Source organism: Eschrichtius robustus, chromosome 1 (assembly GCF_028021215.1).
Source record: "Eschrichtius robustus isolate mEscRob2 chromosome 1, mEscRob2.pri, whole genome shotgun sequence".
Taxonomy (NCBI): domain Eukaryota; kingdom Metazoa; phylum Chordata; class Mammalia; order Artiodactyla; family Eschrichtiidae; genus Eschrichtius; species Eschrichtius robustus.
This window is the reverse complement of record NC_090824.1, coordinates 90,819,350-90,841,418: the sequence shown is the minus strand read 5'-3', so window position 1 is coordinate 90,841,418 and position 22,069 is coordinate 90,819,350. Positions and strand designations below refer to the sequence as shown.

Genomic DNA, 22,069 nt, shown 5'->3' with positions numbered 1-22,069 from the left:
AAATGAAATACTTAGGCATAAATCTAAGAAAATATTTATAAAATTTATATGAGGAAAACTACAAAACTCTGATGATAGAAATCAAAGAACTAAATAAATGGAGAGATTATCCATGTTCTTTGATAAGAAGACATATTGTCAAGATGTCAGTTCTTCCCAACTTAATCTATAGATTCAAAGCAATCCCAATCAAAATCCCAGCAAGTTATTTTGCGGATATTGACAAACTGATTCTACAGTTTATACAGGGAGGCAAAAGACACAGAAGAACTAACACAATATTTAAGGAGAAGAACAAAGTTAGAGGACTGACTACCCAATGTCAAAACTTAAAGCCATAATAAGCAAAAGTGTGATATTGACAAAAGAAACAATTCAACTGTCCATCAACATAGCACATTCATACAGAAGAAAAAACATGATGAAGTAAAGCTGTACACATCAACATGAATGAATTTTAAAACATAAAGATATAGGGACTTCCCTGGTGGCGCAGTGGTTGAGAATCCGCCTGCCAGTGCAGGGGACATGGGTTCGATCCCTGGTCCAGGAAGATCCCACATGCTGCTGAGCAACTAAGCCCATGCACCACAACTACTGAGCCTGCGCTGTAGAGCCCACGAGCCACAACTACTGAAGCCCACACGCCTAGAGCCGGTGCTCCGCAACAAGAGAAGCCACCGTAATGAGAAGCCCGTGCACCACAATGAAGAGTAGCCCCCGTTTGCCGCAACTAGAGAAAGCCCGCGTGCAGCAATGAAGACCCAACACAGCCAAAAATAAATAAATAAATAATTTTAAAAAAATAAAATAAAATAAAACATAAAGATATAAAAATGAGCAAAATAAAATCCCAGAATATAAAAATGGCACATTGTATGTCAATATAAAAAACAGGACAAAATAAGCAGAATACTGTTTAAATATACATTCACAGGTGGTAAAACTATAAATAAATACAAGGAGTGATTATCACAGAATTCAGCATAATGGACTTCCTTGACAGTCCAGTGGTTAAGAATCAGCCTTCCAATGCAGGGGATGCGGGTTCGATCCTTGGTCGGGGAACTAAGATCCCACATGCTGCGGGGCAACTAAGCCCACATGCTCTAGAGTCCACGCACCGCAACTACAGAGAAGCCCACGCGCCGCAACGAAAGATCCCGTGTGCCACAACTAAGACCCCACGCAGCCAAATAAATAAATAAATAAGAATTCACATAATGACTGTTATCTGGAGGGAGGGCCTTAAGAGGTACTATAAATTTCTATTGACCTGGATGGCAAGTACATGGATGGGTGCTTGAATTACTATTATTTTTTCAACTATACAAATACTTCATATGTGGGGACTTCCGTGGTGGCACAGTGATTAAGAATCCGCCTGCCAATACAGGGGACACGGGTTCAATCCCTGGTCTGGGAAGATCCCACATGCCACGGAGCAACTAAGCCCGTGTGCCACAACTACTGAGCCTGCACTCTAGAGCCTGCGTGCCACAACTACTGAAGCCCGTGTGCCTAGAGCCAGTGCTCCACAACAAGAGAACCCACTGCAATGAGAAGCCCATGCACCACAACAAAGAGTAGCCCCTGGTCGCTGCAACTAGAGAAAGCCCACACGCACAGCAACGCAGACCCAACACAGCCAAAAATAAATAAATAAATTTTTTAAAAAATAAATTGATTAATAAAAAAATACTTCATATGTGCTTCTTTGTATGTATAATATATTTAGTAATTTTTTAAAACTTAAACCCCTCTAGATTGGCATAATGCCAACTTTACAGATAAGGAAAGAAAATTACATAAATCGTCCAAAGTTAATACCACAGCTATAAGTTGCTGAATTGAAACTTGAAATCATGTTTGCCAAATTTCAAAAGCTATGCTCTTTCCTCTATATTATATAACTTCTGCTCTATCTACTGGATACTAATACTTATACAACTACTAAGTGCTGGAATTCTGTGACTTAGGTGAGGAAAAAAACATTAATCTTTGCTAATAAAAAATATGCAAATATAAGCTAATGACGAATTGACAACAGAACCAGTGCTATTATCTTCCAGTGTTAATGATGTTCCTCCTGTAATAATTTTTCACACTCGCAGATACCTGGTCATAATTAAAGGTTTAGCTTTTCTCAAGCTAGCTGACCTGTATGAGAATCAAACCAATTAAATGATGCTACATTTCATTAGCATCTAGCACTAAAAAAATGGTCTACTGATGCCAAGATTTTCAGTTTCTTCACTTATACATAAGCCCTGCTAAAATGAAGAGGAGAGAAACCTAAAGATCCTGGAGTTCAAATCCTGAAGCTTCCACTTAAGAACTACTTTGACCTTGAGCAAATTATCAGTACTTTACCTCTTTGAGCCTGTTTTCTATCCCACAAAATTTTTGCCAGAAATAAATGAGATAATGCAGTATAAAAATTTTAGGTCACTGCACTGTATTTCATAGATGTGCAACAAATGCTCATTTCCTTCCTTTATTCTAGGAATGGGAAAGAAAAAACAAATTGAGAAGCAAAAAGACAGCCAGAAAAATAAAGTAGAAGAATCCTTAAGAACAGTTTCTCAGACAAAAATAAGAACAATTTAGTGGTAATAAAGATTTCTCTCCATTAGCAGCAATAATAAATATAAACAAAATTCAGCTCTCAAGATTCTATTTCCTGTATAGTCCTTTAATGAAGATGAGAACTTTAGAGTTATTAAAAGGTAGCATTCCCTCAGAGTTCCTATAAAGGATTAAGATTAAATTACATTAAATTACAGAGTTTCTGATCTGCTATTTATTTTACTATGTTGAACCAGTTATTCAAATTATAAAACAACTCAGCAATATATCATGGTACAGGAAATGTAAACCAAATCTTTTACCTTTTGGATTCAGGAGGCTGTCTCTTCTTTATCATTTCACGGAGCCTTGCAGCTGACTGCAAAATACACAAAACATACACATGTAAAAAAACACTATCTTATAACTACTAGCTTTCCTTCTAAAATATTAAGTATCTGCTACTGTATCCACACTAAACCAAGATCTATATAGGAACTAAAGAACCTTGAGATATGATACCTCTTCTTCCAGTAGACATGAGACAAATACACTATCAATAATAAAGACAAGTATATAATACTATCTAATGTACTGACATTCTGATACCTTGGACCAGGTTGCTAACAAGTTTACATGATTAAACATTAAACATTTATCAAATATACTATTACAAATGTTTAAAAGTTTAAATTCTACTACAGGCAATCCTACTTTGGTGTTTTCCAGAAAAGTTACAGGTTATACTTCCACAAATCAAATCAGAATTTCTGTTAACTAAAATCAAAATCAGAGATACTTTTGTCTAAATTTCTTATGAATTTTCAACTGTTAGTGACTCAACAATTTAGTCCCTTATATTAACTCGCCCTCCCTCCCCTCAAGATGCAAATACACACTGAATATTTAGGAATCTGGTATTCAGAGAAACCAAACAGTTATTTAATAAAGCCAAGGATTTAATGTATTTTGGGGGAAAACATCACACACCCTCCTAAACAGCTATTCTCTCACACATAGAAATTTTACCCCAGTGTGAAGACCTTCAGTGTAAATTATACCTTTAGTAATAATGATTATAAAACATTACCATACTTCTGGCCACTTATCCTTAAAGTTTCCTATACAAAGCATATTCCCATCTATTCTTTTTTTTTTTTGGCCTTGCCACACTGCATGAGGGATCTTAGTTCCCTGACCAGGGATTGAACCTGCACCCCCTGCAATGGAAGCTCGGAATCTTAACCATGGGACCTCCAGGGAAGTTCCTCACATCTATTCTTAAAGTTTAAAAAAAAAAAAGCCGTCCTCTCTCTCCTCTACCACACATCCCTTAACCCATCCCTCCCACTTCACCTTTAACCTTTAGTTAAAGCAACCTCTTGGAACATACCCTGTTTCTTTGAATCCAAGACAACTATTCGTAAGACACCATTATTTTATGTACCACCAAAAAAGGCGTGAGGGGAAGCTGCCAGTTATAGTTTTAATATGCCAATTTCAAAAAAAAAATGTCTTGGAATCAATAAAATATGGTAACCTCTTCCTATTAAGTGAAAATCTTGCTCCTAGTTTTACCCTCCCTCATTTGACACTATGAAACCTGATACTATGAGTATTTTATCAACCTACTGGCAAGAGGAATAGTATCTCAGTTTTAATTAGAAACTCCACACAAACCTCAGACAACTGAAGAGAAGCAAAAAAGTTTGCATTTTCTGATATGTTCTTCAGTCTCTTCTTTTCGTATGGTGACAATCCTGAAAAATCATCCTATGAAATTACACCAAAAAGATTCTGTTACTTTACATAATCCATAGCAAAAGTGCCTCGCAAAACTAGTTGTTGCATTCTCTGCATGTATATTTTTCTTTGAATTGCACCTACTCTAATTATTTTATGTTATCTTACCAAACAGCACATAATCTTTGCTGCATTGAATATTGAGATAAAGAGTCTGAGTTTAGGATAATCACAGAATATATGTATGGCTTCCCAATTAAATAACAAGTGATCTGATGTCAGAAGTCAGGTAGTGTAACCTAATAGCACATTACTTCCTACTGGCCGTTAATTGTACTATTTCTCAAAGTTATCTTTTTATTAAACAAAACAAGAAAAAACTCAATAACAGAAATTTTTAAATTCATTGAAATGGTTAAAGAAATTCAGAAAACAGAACAAAGAAAGAGAAACACACGGGCAAAAAAGACAACCTTGAACTAGAAAATCTTGGAGGTCCAATATCCAACTAATAGTTGTAGGGGGAAAAAAGGAGCAGAGAAAATTGAGGAGAGAAAATCATTAGAGAAATAATACAAGAAAGTTTCTCAAAACCGAAGAAATGAGTTACAAGACTAAAAGGGCCTGGCGTGTATGCAACACAATGAATGAAAAAAGACTCAAGCCTAGGCACATCATCACAAAATTTCTCAGTTCCTGAGACGGGTGAGTTAAGAGAAGATCCCAAAAGCTTGCAGAGGGAAAAATAGACCACAAAGAACCAAGAATCAGAATGATACTAACTTCTCAATATCGAGGAAGCTAGAAAACAATGAAAGAATGTGTTAAAAATGATAAGGAAAAATTAAATTATTTTCAACTTACAATTCTAAATCCAGTTAAGCCAGCAATCAAATAAAAAGCATAAAGACTTTTTCAGACATGCAAACTATCTCTCATACACCTGTTTTCAGGAAGTTACTATAAGCTGCACTTCATCAAAATGAGAGAATAAACTAAGAAAGAGAAAGACAGGATCCAGGCTACAGAAGTTCCAACATAGGACAGATAAAAGATAAAAGAAATTTAAAGGAAAACAGTAAAAAGAAGGCCAAGAAAGAGTAAAACAGTCCAGAAAGAAGTAGGAAGATGGAGGGCCCCAGAAAATATTTCATGAATAAAATATATATATACACATGAAGCCATTAGAATTCTCTGATTTACATTGAGAGAAATTTTGCAACTCAGGTAAAGCTTGGACTATATGTAATAAGGATCTGGGAAGGGAAAACATGGGGTTGGGGGAGAAGGGGACAGCACACATGTGTAAACTTCATATTCCATAGTAAGTCAATAGATAATGTGGGGAAAAAAAGCTAAAATGGCTTAAAGTGCAATTTGTCTGTTGAGCAGCAACCACAAATAGAGAGGGATGTGACAGAAAATTGTTAGCTGTTTTGATTTGTTCCTGTGTATACATGTGTGTACATATGGAATTACCTCTATGTAAGATACATATACACACACACGTGGAATTATATGATGTAAACACGTATGTACATGCATCAATTTGACCAAAATAAAGATTTTTCTCTCACACACATAAAATAACAGTGGCAGCAAAGGTGTATGGCTATTTTGTCATTGCCTGTAAAATTGCTTCTCAGAGAAAAACATCACCACCATCATCATCAAGAACTTCCTAAGAATCTATTTCAAAATGCTGCATTTGGAGATCAAAGAAACAAATTTAAATGATTCTACTTACCACAGGAAAAATTAAGAAAATTAAGAAAAATCATCAGACATTTTTTTGAGGTATGTGTAATTCAAACTATTCTCATCCATTACCCACCCCTCAAAAACTTGCAACATCAAACACCGAGCAAAGAATATCAGACAAAGTGGGCTCTCAAAGTAAATATACTACAGGAAATAGAAATCTTTTTAATTCCATTATCTTGGCACTTGAGAAGTTACTGCATCTATAAAACAGGAAAAGAAATGCTATCTTTAAGAAAACAAAAGGAGGAAAATAACTTGAATTAAAAATATGCTTAATACCAAAAATTTACAAACTGTATGAAGACATATATAAGATTCTCAAAATGACAAAACTGTAGAGAAGGAAAACAAATTAGTGGTTGCCAGGGGTTAAGGACGGTGAGAGGGAGGGCAGTGGGCATAACTACAAAGGGATAGCCTAACAGAGATTTTTGTAGAGATGGAATAGTTCTGTATTATGATTGTGGTGGTGGCTACATGAATCTATACATGTGATAAAATGATACAGAACTATACACACACCTTATACCAATATGAATTTCCTGGTTTTGATATTGCAATGTAGTTATTTAAGATGTACTCATTGGGGGAGTTCCCTGGTGGCCAACTGGTTAGGACTCTGCACTCTCACTGCCAAGGGCCCAGTTCAATCAAAAAACAAACAAGATGTACTCATTGGGAAAAACTGGGTGAAGAATACATGAGGCCTCTCTGTACTACTTTTGCAAATTGCTATGAATCTGTAATCACTTTGAAATAAAATTTTTAAAAAATATACATTTCTCAGCTAACATCATACTTAATGGTGAAAAACTGAAAGCTTTTCCCCTAAACTTCGGAACAAGATAAATATGTCTGCTCTCGCCACTTCTGTTAAAAATTGTACTGGAAGTTCTAGCCAGGACAATTAGACAAAAAAGGAAATAAAAGACATCCAGATTGGAAAGGAAGAAATATAACTATCTTTATTGCCAATGACATAATCTTATATGTAGAAAATCCTAAAGAATCCACACAAAAAAAATTAGAATGACTTCAGCAAAGTTGTAAGATACAAGATCAATATACAAAAATAAGTTGTATTTCTATACATTATCAATGAACAGTCAGAAAATGAAATTAAGAAAACAATACCATTCATAATAGCATCAAAAAGAAAAATATACTTTGACACAAATTTAACCAAAGAAATGCAAGGCTTGTTCACAGAAAATTACAAAATACTGAAGGAAATTAAAGAATATCTAAGTAAATGGAAAGACATCTCATGTTCATAAATTGAAAACCTTAATATTGTTAAAATGGCAACACTCCCCAAATTGACCTACAGATTCAGTGCAATCTCTGTCAAAATTCTAAATGTCATTTTTGCAGAAATGGATAAGCTGATCCTAAAATTCATATGGCAATGCAAGGGACCCAGAATGGCCAAACAATCTTGAAAAAGAAGAACCAAGTTATAAGACTCACACTTCCTGATTTCAAAACTTAACTACAAAGCTACAGTAGTTAAAACAGTGTGGAACTGGCATAAGGATAGGCAGATAGATCAACTGAATAAAATAGAGTCTAGAAATAAACCTATATACCTATGGTGAATTTGTTTTCAATAAGGAAGTCCAGACCATTCAACGTGAAAGAAGAGTCTTGACAACAAACGGTTCTAGGACAAAAAGATATCCACATGCAAAAGTATGAATTTGGACCCCATCTCATATCATATATAAAAATTAACTCAAAATAGATCAAAGACCTAAATTTAACAGCTAAAGCTATAAAATTCTCAGAAGGAAATATAGGTGTAAGTCTTCATAACCCTGGATTAGGCAATGGTTTCTTAGATATGACACCAAAGCACCAGCAACAAAAGAAAAAATAAACTGAACTCGAATTAAAATTTTTAAATGAAATTTAAATTTAAAACATCTGTATGTCAAAGGACATTATCAAGAAAGTAAAAAGAAAGTCCCAGAATGAGAGAAAATATTTGCAAATAATATATCTAATAAGGACCTAGTGTCCAGAATATATAAAGGACTCTTACAATTCAACAATAAAAAGACAACTTAGAGGAGACCTTCAAGATGGCAGAGAAGTAAGACATGGAGATCACCTTCCTCCCCACAAATACATAAGAAATACATCTACATGTGGAATAACTCCTACAGAATACTTACTGAACCCTGCCAGAAGACCTCAGACTTCCCAAAAGGCAAGAAACTCCCCACGTACCTGGGTACGGCAACAGAAAAAAGAAAAACAGAGACAAAAGAATAGGGACAGGACCTGCACCTCTGGGAGGGAGCTGTGAAGGAGGAAAAGTTTCCACACACTAGGAAGGGCAAAGCGGAGAGATTTCCGCACAGAGGATCGGTGCCAACAAGCACTCACCAGCCTGAGAGGCTTCTATGCTCACCCATTGGGGTGGGTGGGGACTGGGAGCTGAGGCTCGGGCTTCGGAGGTCAGATCCCAGGGAGAAGACTGGGGTTGGCTGTGTGAACACAGCCTGAAGGGGGCTAGTGTGCCACAGCTAGCCGGGAGGGAGTCCAGGAAAAAGTCTGGACCTGCCTAGAGGCAAAAGACCACTGTTTTGGGGTGCGAGGAGAGGGGATTCAGAACACCGCTTAAACGAGCTCCAGAGACGGGCGCAGCCACACCTATCAGCGTGGTCAACAGAGACGGGCATGAAACTCTAAGGCTGCTGCCGCAGCCACCAAGAAGCCTATGTGCAAGCCCAGGTCACTATCCACACCTCCCCTCCCAGGAACCTGTGCAGCCCGCCACTGCCAGGGTCCCGTGACGCAGGGACAACTTCCTGGGAGAACACACAGCACGCCTCATGCTGTTGCAATGACACGCTGGCCTCTGCCACCGCAGGCTCGCCGCGCATTCCGTACCCCTCCCTCCCCCAGGCCTGAGTGAGCCAGAGCCCCCTAACCAGCTGCTATTTTAACCCCATCCTGTCTGAGTGAAGAACAGACGCCCTCAGGCGACCTACACGCAGAGGCAGGGCCAAATCCAAAGATGGACCGCAGGAGCTGTGCGAACAAAGAAGAGAAAGGGAAATTTCTCTCAGCAGCCTCAGGAGCAGCGGATTAAATCTCCACAACTTGATGTACCCTGTATCTGTGGAATACCTGAATAGACAATGAATCAACCCAAAATTGAGGCAGTGGATTTTGGGAGCAACTGTAGACTTAGGGTTTGCTTTCTGCATCTAATTTCTTTCTGGTTTTATGTTTATCTTAGTTTAGTATTTAGAGTTAATTGTCATCAGTAGATTTGTTTATTAATTTGGTTGCTCTCTTCCTCCTTTTATATATATATATATATATATATATATAGTTTTTTTTTCTTCTTCTCTTTTTGTGAGTGTGTACGTGTATGCTTCTTTGTGTGATTTTGTCTGTATAGCTTGGCTTTTACCATTTGTCCTAGTGTTCTGTCTGTCCGTTTTTGTTTTTTTTTTTTTTAAGTATAGTTTTTAGCGCTTGCTATCATTGGTGGATTTGTATTTTGGTTTGGTTGCTCTCTTCTTTCTTTTTTTTTTTAATTACGTTTTCATTTTTTTATTTTCAATAATTATTTTTTATCTTTTATTTTAAGAAATTTATTCCATTTATTTATTTTTTCTTTCTTTCTTTCATTTTTTTCTCGCTTTTCTTCTGAGCCATGTGGCTAACAGGGTCTTGGTGCTCCAGCTGGGTATCAAGCCTATGCCTCTGAGGTGGGAGATCCGAGCTCAGGACATTGGTCCACCAGAGACCTCCCAGCTCCATGTAATATCAAATGGCAAAAGCTCTCCCAGAGATCTCCATCTCAACACTAAGACCGAGCTCTACTCAACGACCAGCAAGCTACGGTGCTGGACACCCTATGCCAAACAACTAACAAGACAAGAACACAACCCCACCCGTTAGCAGAGAGGCTGCCTAAAATCATAATAAGGTCACAGACACCCCAAAACACACCACTGGACGTGGTCTGGCACACCAGAAAGACAAGATCCAGCCTCATCCACCAGAACACAGGCACTAGTCCCCTCCACCAGGAAGCCTACACAACCCACTGAACCAACCTTGGCCACCGGGGGCAGACACCAAAAACAATGGGAACTATGAACGTGAAGCCTGCGAAAAGGAGATCCCAAACAGAGTAAGTTAAGCAAAATGGGAAGACAGAGAAATACACAGCAGATGAAAGTAACGTAAAACCCCACCAGGCCAAACAAATGAAGAGGAAATAGGCAGTCTACCTGAAAAAGAATTCAGAGTAATGATAGTAAATATGATCCAAAATCTTGGAAGTAGAATGGAGAAAATACAAGAAACGTTTAACAAGGACCTAGAAGAACTAAAAAGCAAACAAACAATGATAAACACAATAAATGAAATCAAAAATTCTCTAGAAGGAATCAACAGCAGAATAACTGAGGCAGAAGAACGGATAAGTGACCTGGAAGATAAAAGAGTGGAAATAACCACTGCAGAGCAGAATAAAGAAAAAAGAATGAAAAGAATTGAGGACAGCCTCAGAGACCTCTGGGACAACATTAAACGCACCAACATTCGAATTATAGGGGTCCCAGAAGAAGAAGAGAAAAAGAAAGGGAATGAGAAAATATTTGAAGAGATTATAGTTGAAAACTTCCCTAATATGGGAGAGGAAATAATCAATCAAGTCCAGGAAGCACAGAGAGTCCCATACAGGATAAATCCAAGGAGAAACATGCCAAGATACATATTAATCAAACAAAAATTGAATACGAAGAAAAAATATTAAAAGCAGCAAGGGAAAAACAACAAATAACATACAAGGGAATCCCCATAAGGTTAACAGCTGATCTTTCAGCAGAAACTCTGCAAGCCAGAAGGAAGTGGCAGGACATATTTAAACTGATGAAAGGGAAAAACCTACAACCAAGATTACCCTACCCAGCGAGGATATCATTCAGATTTGACAGAGAAATTAAAACCTTTACAGACAAGCAAAAGCTAAGAGAATTCAGAACCACCAAACCGGCTCTACAACAAATGCTAAAGGAACTTCTCTTGGCAGGAAACACAAGAGAAGGAAAAGACCTACAATAACAAACCCAAAACAATTAAGAAAATGGTAATAGGAACATACATATGGATAACTACCTTAAATGTAAGATTCAATGCTCCAACCTGGAGCAGACTGGCTGAATGGATACAAAAGCAAGACCCGTACATATGCTGTCTACAAGAACCCACTTCAGACCTAGGGACACATACAGACAGAAAGTGAGGGGATGGAAAAAGATACTCCATGCAAATGGAAATCAAAAGAAAGCTAGAGTAGCAATTCTCTTATCAGACCAAATAGACTTTAAAATAAAGACTATTACAAGAGACAAAGAAGGACACTACATACTGATCAAGGGATCAATCCAAGAAGAAGCTATAACAACTGTAAATATTTTTGTACCCAACATAGGAGCACCTCAACACATAAGGCAAATGCTAACAGCCATAAAAGGGGAAATCAACAGTAATACAATCATACTAGGGGACTTTAACACCCCACTTTCACCAATGGAAAGATCATCCAAAATGAAAATAAATAAGGAAACACAAGCTTTAAATGATACATTAAACAAGATGGACTTAATTAATATTTATAGGACATTCCATCCAAAAACAACAGAATACACTTTCTTCTCAAGTGCTCATGGAACATTCTCCAGGATAGGTCATATCTTGGGTCACAAATCAAGCCTTGGTAAATTTAAGAAAATTGAAATCGTATCAAGTATCTTTTCTGACCACAACACTATGAGACTAGATATCAATTACAGGAAAAAATCTGTAAAAAATACACACACATGGAGGCTACACAATACACTGCTAAATAACCAAGAGATCACTGAAGAAATCAAAGAGGAAATTTTAAAACACCTAGAAAACAAATGACAATGAAATCACAACAACCCAAAACCTATGGGATGCAGCAAAAGCAGTTCTAAGAGGTAAGTTTATAGCAAATCAATCCTACCTCAAGAAACAAGAAAAATCTCAAACAACTTAACCTTACACCTAGAGCAATTAAAGAAAGAAGAACAAAAAAAACCCCTAAGTTAGCAGAAGGAAAGAAATCATAAAGATCAGATCAGAAATAAATAAAAAAGAAATGAAGGAAACAATAGCAAAGATCAATAAAACCAAAAGCTGGTTATTTGAGAAGATAAACAAAATTGATAAACCATTAGCCAGACTCATCAAGAAAAACAGGAAGAAGACTCAAATCAATAGAATTAGAAATGAAAAAGGAGAAGCAACAACTGACACTGCAGAAATACAAAGGACCATGAGAGATTACTACAAGCAACTCTATGCCAATATAATGGACAACGTGGAAGAAATGGACAAATTCTTAAAAAAGCCCAACCCTCTGAGACTCAATCAGGAAGAAACAGAAAATATAAACAGACCAATCATAAGCCCTGTAATTGAAACTGTGATTTAAAACCTTCCAACAAACAAAAGCCCAGGACCAGATGGCTTCACAGGTGAATTCTATCAAACATTTAGAGAAGAGCTAACACCTATCCTTCTCAAACTCTTCCAAAATATTGCAGAGGGAGGAACACTCCCCAACTCATTCTACAAGGCCACAATCACCCTGATACCAAAACCAGACAAAGATGTCACAAAGAAAGAAAACTACAGGCCAATATCACTGATGAACATAGATGCAAAAATCCTCAACAAACTACTAGCAAACAGAATCCAACAGCACATTTAAAGGATCATACACCATGATCAAGTGGGGTTTATCCCAGGAATGCAAGGATTCTTCAATATACGCAAATCAATCAATGTGATACACCATATTAACAAACTGAAGGAGAAAAACCATATGATCATCTCAACAGATGCAGAAAAGGCTTTCAACAAAATTCAACACCCATTTACGATAAAAGCCCTGCAGAAAGTAGGCATAGAGGGAACTTTCCTCAACATAATAAAGGCCATATATCACAAACCCACAGCCAACATTGTCCTCAATGGTGAAAAACTGAAACCATTTCCACTAAGATCAGGAACAAGACAAGGTTGCCCACTCTCACCACTATTATTCAACATAGTTTTGGAAGTGTTAGCCACAGCGGTCAAAGAAGAAAAAGAAATAAAAGGAATCCTAATTGGAAAAGAAGAAGTAAAGCTGTCACTGTTTGCAGATGACATGATACTATACATAGAGAATCCTAAAGACGCTACCAGAAAACTACTAGAGCTAATCAATGAATTTGGTAAAGTAGCAGGATACAAAATTAATGCACAGAAATCTCTTGAATTCCTACACACTAATGATGAAAAATCTGAAAGTGAAATTAAGGAAACACCCCCATTTACCATTGCAACAAAAAGAATAAAATACCTAGGAATAAACCTGCCTAAGGAGACAAAAGACCTGTATGCAGAAAACTATAAGACACTGATGAAAGAAATTAAAGACGATACAAACAGATGGAGACGTATACCATGTTCTTGGATTGGAAGAATCAACATTGTGAAAATGACTATACTACCCAAAGCAATCTACAGATTCAGTTCAATCCCTATCAAACTACCACTGGCATTTTTCACAGAACTAGAACAAAAAATTTCACAGTTTGCATGGAAACACAAAAGACCCCAAATAGCCAAAGCAATCTTGAGAAAGAAAAATGGAGGTGGAGGAATCAGGCTCCCGGACTTCGGACTATACTACAAAGCTACAGTAATCAAGACAGTATGGTCCTGGCACAAAAACAGAAATATAGATCAATGGAACAGGATAGAAAGCCCAGAGATAAACCCACACACATATGGTCACCTTATTTTTGATAAAGGAGGCAAGAATATACAATGGAGAAAAGACAGCCTCTTCAATAAGCGGTGCAGGGAAAACTGGATAGCTACATGTAAAAGAAAGAAATTAGAACACTCCCTAACACCATACACAAAAATAAACTCAAAATGGATTAAAGACCTAAATGTAAGGCCAGACACTATCAAACTCTTAGAGGAAAACAAAGGCAGAACACTCTATGACATAAATTACAGTGAGATCCTTTTTGACCCACCTCCTAGAGAAATGGTAATAAAAACAAAAATAAACAAATGGGACCTAATGAAACTTAAAAGCTTTTGCACAGCAAAGGAAACCATAAACAAGACCAAAAGACAACCCTCAGAATGGGAGAAAATATTTGCAAATGAAGCAACTGACAAAGGATTAATCTCCAAGATTTACAAGCAGCTCATGCAGCTCAATAACAAAAAAACAAACAACCCAATCCAAAAATGGGCAGAAGACCTAAATAGACATTTCTCCAAAGAAGATATACAGATGGCCAACAGACACATGAAAGAATGCTCAACATCATTAATCATTAGAGAAATGCAAATCAAAACTACAATGAGGTATCACCTCACACCTGTCAGAATGTCCATCATCAAAAAATCTACAAACAATAAATGCTGGAGAGGGTGTGGAGAAAAGGGAACCCTCTTGTACTGTTGGTGGGAATGTAAATTGATACAGCCACTATGGAGAACAGTATGGAGGTTCCTTAAAAAACTAAAAATAGAACCACCATATGACCCAGCAATCCCACTACTGGGCATATACCCTGAGAAAACCATAATTCAAAAAGAGTCATGTACCACAATGTTCACTGCAGCACTACTCACAATACCCAGGACATGGAAGCAACCAAAGTGTCCATCGATAGATGAATGGATAAAGAAGATGTGGCACATATATACAATGGAATATTACTCAGCCATAAAAAGAAACGAAATTGAGTTATTTGTAGTGAGGTGGATGGACCCAGAGTCTGTCATACAGAGTGAAGTAAACCAGAAAGAGAAAAATACCGTATGTTAACACATATATATGGAAACTAAAAAAAAAAAAAAAAAATGGTTATGAAGAACCTAGGGGCAGGACAGGAATAATGAATGCAGACGTAGAGAATGGACTTGAGGACATGGGGACGGGAAAGGGTAAGCTGAGATGCAGTGAGAGAGTGATATGGACTTATATATACTACCAAATGTAAAATAGCTAGTGGGAAGCAGCTGCTTAGCACAGGGAGAGCAGCTCGGTGCTTTGTGACCACCTAGAGGGGTGGGATAGGGAGAGTGGGAGGGAGATGCAAGAGGGAGGAGATATGGGGATATATGTTTATGTATAGCTGATTCACTTTGTTATAAAGCAGAAATTAACACACCCTTATAAAGCAATTATACTCCAATAAAGATGTTAAAAAAAAAAAAAGACAATTTTCTAAATGGGCAAAGGACTTGAAAGGACAGTTCTCCAAAGTACAAAGTGCAAATATGCACATGTAAAGACGCTCAACATCATTAGTCTTTAGGAAAACGCAAATCAAAACCACAATGAGGGGAGACTTCCCTGGTGGTGCAGTGGTTAACATCCGCCTGCCAATGCAGGGGACATGGGTTTGAGCCCTGGTCCAGTAAGATCCCACATGGCACAGAGCAACTAAGCCCATGCACCACAACTACTGAGCCTGCGCTCTAGAGCCCACGAGCCACAACTACTGAGCCCACGTGCCTAGAGCCCACGTGCCACGACTGCTGAAGCCCACACGCCTAGAGCCCGTGATCCACAACAAGAGAAGCCACTGCAGTGAGAAGCCCACGCACCACAAGGAAGAGTAGACCCCACTCGCCGCAACTAGAGAAAGCCCATGTGCAGCAACGAAGACCCAACACGGCCAAAAATAAATAAATTAATTAATTAATTAATTTTAAAAACCACAATGAGATACCACTTCGCATCCACTAGTATGGCTATAATCAAAACAGTTAAGGACATTATGTTAAGTGAAATAAGTCACAAAAAGACAAATACTATATGATTCCACTTATATGAGGTACTTATAACAATCAAATCCACAGAGAGAAAGTAGAATGGTAGTTTTCATGGGCTGAAAGGAGGTAGGGGAATGGGGAGTTATTTAATGGGTATAGAGCTTCAGTTCTGCAAGATGAAAAGAGTTCTGGACATTCGTTTTACATCTATGTAAATGTACATAACACTACTGAACTGTACACTTAAAAATGGTAAAGATGGTAAATTATATATTGTGTATTTTACCTCAATTAAAAAATTTTAATTTTTAAAAAAGACAATAACAAGTATTGTTGAGGGTATAGAGAAATTGGATTTTTCATAGTGGTTATGTAAAAATGGTGCAGTCACTTTGGCAAACAATTTGACAATTCCTCAAAAAGTTAAACACAGTTACCATTTGACCCAGCAATTTCACTCCAAGGTATATACCAAGAGAATGGAAAACATCACACAAAATCTCACAAGTAAATGCTCATGGCAGCATTATTCTTAAGAGCAAAAAAGTGAAAGCAACCCAAATGTCCATCAACTGATGAATGCATAAACAAAATGTGGTATATCCATACAATGGAATATTATTCAGCCATAAAAAGGAATGAAGTACCAATACATGCTACATGAATGAATGATGAAAACATGCTAAGTGAAGCCAGACCAAAAAAGCCATATATTGTATAATTCCATTTATATGAAATGTCCAGAATAGGCAAATCTATAGACAGAAAGCAGATTAGTCGTTTCCAGGGCTGAGGGAGGGAGGAATAGGGTTTGTAGTCACTGCTAACAGGTATGTGGTTTCTTTTTGGAGTGATGAAAATTTCTGAAATTGGATAGTGGTGATGGCTGCACAGCCTTATGTATGTATACTAAAAACACTGAATTACACAATTTAGTAAATTTTATTTTATGTGAATTCTATCTTAATAAAAAAATAAATATACGCTTGATGACAGGAACCAGATATTCACATAGTCTCAAAGTATCTTCCTCAAAGTATTTAGTAATTACAAAGGGAAAAATAGTTAAGTTTACATTAGAGAATCCTGGCAGACACCACCTTAGCTAAATGATCAAGGTCAACATCACCAGTAAAATACCAACATCATGTACACCCTGATATGATGCACTGAGGAGGGCACTTTCATTTCTGTGGTATGCTTCCCCAAAACGCAAAATCTTACTCTAATCATGAGAAAACAGCAGATAAACCCAAATTGAGGGAAATTATACAAAATAACTGCCCAGCACTATTCAAAAGTGTCAAGGTCATGAAAGATTGAGAAACTGTTTCCAGATCTACAGAGACATGACAACTAAATCCACTGTATGATCCTGGACTGGATACTGGAAGAGGAAAAAGGATATTAGTGGGAAAACTGGTGAAATCCTAATAAATTCTGTACGTTAGTTAACAGCACTGTACCAAGGTTAATTTCTTAGTTCGATAAACATTCTATGCTATGTATGATATTAACAAAAAATGAAGACGGGTGAAAGATATAGGAGAATTCTCTTTACTATATTTGCAGCTCTTCTGTAAGCATAAAATTTTCTCAAATTTTTTTTAAAACAACTGTTAAGAAATGTTTCATGACATTAAAATATTTAATAGAAGGACTGAGAGATGAAATTTAGCAAACTTCCCAGAAAAGGAGAATAAAATTCTAGACTTACAGGCACTTGTCTCTGATGTGACAGAAGCCATCCTTCATCTGAGAACAAATAAGCTTATAAACTAAATACTTTTCCTAAAGCATGGTACCACAAAGCCTTAACCATTTTATCCCAAAAAGATAATTAACGAAAGGGAAGAGAACAAAAGAATGAAATGTTCTATAAAAGATGTGAGCTCTTTCAGCTTGTCCTAAGAAAATATATGCTGAGCATTTATGACTATCTCCAGTCCTACCTCATGTTCTAATTTCTGACCCTGTTTACCTTACATCAGAATAAAATCTGTTTTATATTAGCCTCATATACTCAGAATCTTACAGTCTAAGAGGCCAAAGAGATAATCAAATCCACTGGTTCTCAAAGTGCAGTCCTGGACCGTTGTCTCTAGGAAGCCATTTTAGACATGCAAATTCTATACCCACTTCAAAACTTCTGAATCAGAAACTGGTGGTGGAACCCTGCAAAGGAGTTTTAACAAGCCTCCCAGGTAATTCTGACATAGGCTAAAGTTTGAGAACCGCCAATCTTATCCAATTCCCTCACCGTAGAAGTGATCTGCTTAAAGGTACAAGGTTTCTTAGAAGCGGCCGTGCCTAAAACCCAGGCTTCCAACCCCCAGTCCAACGCATTTATGACTTAGCCCACCCTGTCCCACCACAGGTCCTAGTTCATTACAACACCACCTCAATTATCCCATCTCCCTTTCCCTACCAGCATTTTCTGTTCTAGTTCCATCAACTTTTCATCATGTGGTAGGGTTTTATCTTGTCTTGCATAAAATGTCATTTTAAATGAAGTACAACACTCCTGGTAGGCAATAGAAGCCAAAAGAATTAGATGCTTAATTCCTTAAACTGATGGAACTATTATTTTAAATAGAATTAGTAAGTGTTTCTCACGTACCTTCTCTACTCCATCATTTGTCTCCTTTACATAATTAAAGGAAATATTCAGCACATGAATGCAATCAATTAATGGTGATTTTCCTACCCTGACATCGAGTCATTCAAATGCTGTATGTCCCACAACTCAACTTCTTCTGGTATATTGTGCATAAATATGTAAAGGTGAGCATGACACCATAAAGTAGAAGTAAGCTCAAAAATAAATGCAATAAGCTGAGAGGAAGAAAAAGGGAAGCAGAGTGAAGATTAAGTCAATCCCCTCCTTCACAAATCGAAACCAAGAGTAAAATTAACCCAAAGAAGTTATCTGTTATACATTTAAAGAATAAAATTTCAGTTAAACATAAATTAGATGATAAAATAGTTTGAGCTAAAGAGACCCTTGATAACCTTAGCTTACCAGAACTTAAAAACATATTTTTAAATATGAAAAATTTGAATAAGCTAGTAATTAAATTCTTACCATGCCTGGTGTGGTACCTTCATCACTGTCTCCATCCTGGCTGCTTTCTGTATCAGCACTGAGAATCACTGTATCTGAAGTGCTCTTGTATTGCCACTTGTTACTTTCAGCATGAACATCTAAGGATGATTTTTGCAGAGTGGATTCTGCCTTGGAAGATGTGGCTTCCATCTTTGGGGTTAAAATCCTTCTGCAAGTTTTCTTTATTTCAGCCTTCTTACATTTCTTACATGCCACTTCATTGTTAGAATTCTTATCTAATAGGGATTTGGGGCGCTTAAGTTGATCTGGCTTGTAGTTACTGAGCGAAAAGGGAACAAGATACACCTTAGCTGTTTTTCCTAAAACTGTAGTCTGTACCGGTCTCAGAGACACACAAGCGATGTTTTGGTTTTCCTTATATTCATTCACCTATTCAGGTCAATAAAGGAAAACAGAGAGTATTAAAATTCCAGGTTTTAAGCCTTTTCTTACAGATCTGCGTAAATAAATCTAATTCCTATTTCATGACAACATAAAGCCAAACTGATAGCCTGTAAGGAAACCTTTTTCCCTCCAAAATCTAGATACCTAATTCATTAACCTAAATAGAATTATTTATTATACTGGACACATTTCTTACCCATATGAGTCTACCAGACCAATAATAAAAATGACGACAATTTGTAACTGAGGAGACTGAGTAACTGGAACTGTTTCAAGAGTGGGAAACTGACCATAACGACTGCAAAAGCAAATGCAGGCTTCCGGATCCCAGCCTGACACTATTTTTGGGGTTATTGATAAGCACCTTCCTCAATGCTGAAGGTCTACTTTCCAGAGGAAAACCAGGACAGGCATCCCCGCTTATCTTTTAAAGCAACACCCCAAAAAACCCGTTAAACTGAGAGATGCCCCAAGGAGCAGGAAAGTTTTGGAGTCAGGAGGTGCCGGGTGGCAAGTCCTCCCATCCTCCTCGGCCTATGCCCGGCACACCCCTCACGAAGATTGAGGCAGGAACACACCCGAAAGGGACAAGCCTTTTCTCCCATTCACCTGGAGTCGCTGTCTGGAGCCCACCTTCTCCTCGGCCTCCGCGCGCGACCCAGACATCCTCCCTCCGCTTAGCAGCTGGCGTCTTCCCGCCAAGATTGCGGCGGGAGGCGGGGATGGGTGGAGGTGGGAGGGGCGGGGAGGGGTCCGGGGCGGGGGGAGGGCAGGGCGGCGCAGGAGGGCTCCGATCCCAGCCGGTGGGAGGGGGAGGGTGCACGGGGCGTTACATTAGTCTCTTAAAGAGGCAAGGTTGCCAGCCTCACCGCAAACTCAAATTCCTCAGGGAAGCGAAGGGACCGAATCGACATTTTTACCTTGGATCCCGGTGATTTTGATGCTGCTGATGCCAGGATCTCACTTTGAAAAACACCTGCGCCTCTCCTAAGGAAAAACCACCTTGCCTAGCAACGTGAGCCTGGAAAAGATTCAGGAGCACTTAAATGCCATAGGAAATAGAGAGGAAATGAAATCAATATACATGCAGCCTTTACCTCAGCCCCTAGTTCCTTGTAATCCCACCACCAGAAATTTATGCCCAATGGCCACCGTATTTTCTTCCTAGGAAGAGAAGCATTTTGATTTTTTTTTTCAAGAGCTGATAACTTAAGCTGGTTTAAACTTCACCCACCAGTTAACTAAGTTGGTTTAAATTTCACCCACCAGTTAACTAAGATTTAGTGATGACCTTACAAAGCCCAAAGACTGGGGAAAAGTTTTAAATAACTTTTGTATCACAAAGCACCATAAATAAGATTTCAGGGCACTATATTTCTTATAGTCACTGCTATATTAAACTTTTTTTTTTTTTTTTTTTCCTATTTTCTGGGTTGCTGCGAGCAGAAACAACTGCCTTCCCATCAGATTTACTCCTTCTGGATAGCATAGTTTTGGAGCTGATGAATTTATAACAAATTTCTATCTACTCTTTTACAGTCCTTTTCTTTATAGCTCAAAACTGCTCCCTTGGTTGGTTACTTGAGTTATCCACTGTTCCTTGATCGAGACTTGCCCAATTTTACTTCTCCCAGCTGAGGCCCAATTTTAGGATACAGGTGAAATAATTTGAGAACTAATCCTATTAACAGCACCTTTAAAGCCCTTCAGGAACTTGCACACTCCTCGACTCAAAAATTACTGATAAAATCAAACTTTTCATAGTGTCTGATATATACCATGCTATTTCTGGACTTCAAGACTTTGCTCAGGCTGTCCCTTCTCTCCCCACCACAGCAGTTATAAAATCCTTTCTACAGTGACTGTGTTCTGACTACCAATTAGCCTGTTTTTTACACAACCCAACTAGTAAATTGGGATTATTTCAGTTACTCTTCTATAAGCCCTTGAAGACTTACTAAATGAAATTCAAGTTCCTGGAGGAAACAAGCCTTTCAATAATATTCCATACTCCTTAGAGAAAGCTAAGCGCGGTGCTTAATAATTACTTATGGACTTTTATATACAAACATTCTAGCCAGGAATAGGTTTTAATAGGCAGTCTCCAGAAACGGAAAGAACTGGAAAGCCTAAGAGTGTTCGGATTTCAAGCACTGTTCTAAGCCGCTTGGGGGGTTTTTTTCCTTGCCACTGGCCTAAATTACCACCACTTGCCCTCACGTGACCAAAAAATACTTCACCACAACCCGCTCAGCCTCATCAACTGAGCTAATCAGGTGCTACTAACAAGATTTCTATTCCGATTAAACTCTAATTCTGAGCTTTCAACAATCTGGACAAACCGCCCTTCACTATCTCCTCAGTTTCTTATCCCTCACTACCCGATTTTCCTCGGCTTCAAACCAACCCTAACGAGCGAAACCTCTCATTCGGCCTTTCCTCGCCGCAGGGTCTCAACAGCAAAGCCCAGCGGAAGCAACTTCCCGCCAGAAAGGGCATCCAAATACTGCGAGACTGAGGAGGCCAGGGCGGCCTATGAACATGCGCAGTAACAGACTCGACGTTCTAGCCGTAGACGCCCAGACGTCCTCCACAATCCCACAATCCTCTGGTCGCGTATTTCCGGTTTTT

General features: G+C 38.1%; 1 protein-coding gene across 2 annotated transcripts in view; it reads right to left on the bottom strand.

Annotated features, from left to right (window-relative positions):
- WDR76 (WD repeat domain 76) overlaps positions 1 to 20,345 on the bottom strand; it is a 75,147-nt gene extending 54,802 nt beyond the window's left edge. Inside the window, exons 1-4 of one of the 2 annotated variants that reach the window (XM_068550684.1) lie at positions 20,048 to 20,345; positions 19,013 to 19,423; positions 4,249 to 4,341; positions 2,892 to 2,947 (exon numbers count right to left, since the gene is read on the bottom strand). In XM_068550684.1, the coding sequence (XP_068406785.1) occupies positions 2,892 to 2,947; positions 4,249 to 4,341; positions 19,013 to 19,423; positions 20,048 to 20,104 (617 nt within the window). In that variant the 5' untranslated portion in view covers positions 20,105 to 20,345. Of the gene's footprint in view, positions 1 to 2,891; positions 2,948 to 4,248; positions 4,342 to 19,012; positions 19,424 to 20,016 lie in introns of both variants that reach the window. The other variant, XM_068550694.1, reaches the window with a different exon arrangement.
- Between the last annotated feature and the right edge of the window lie 1,724 nt (positions 20,346 to 22,069).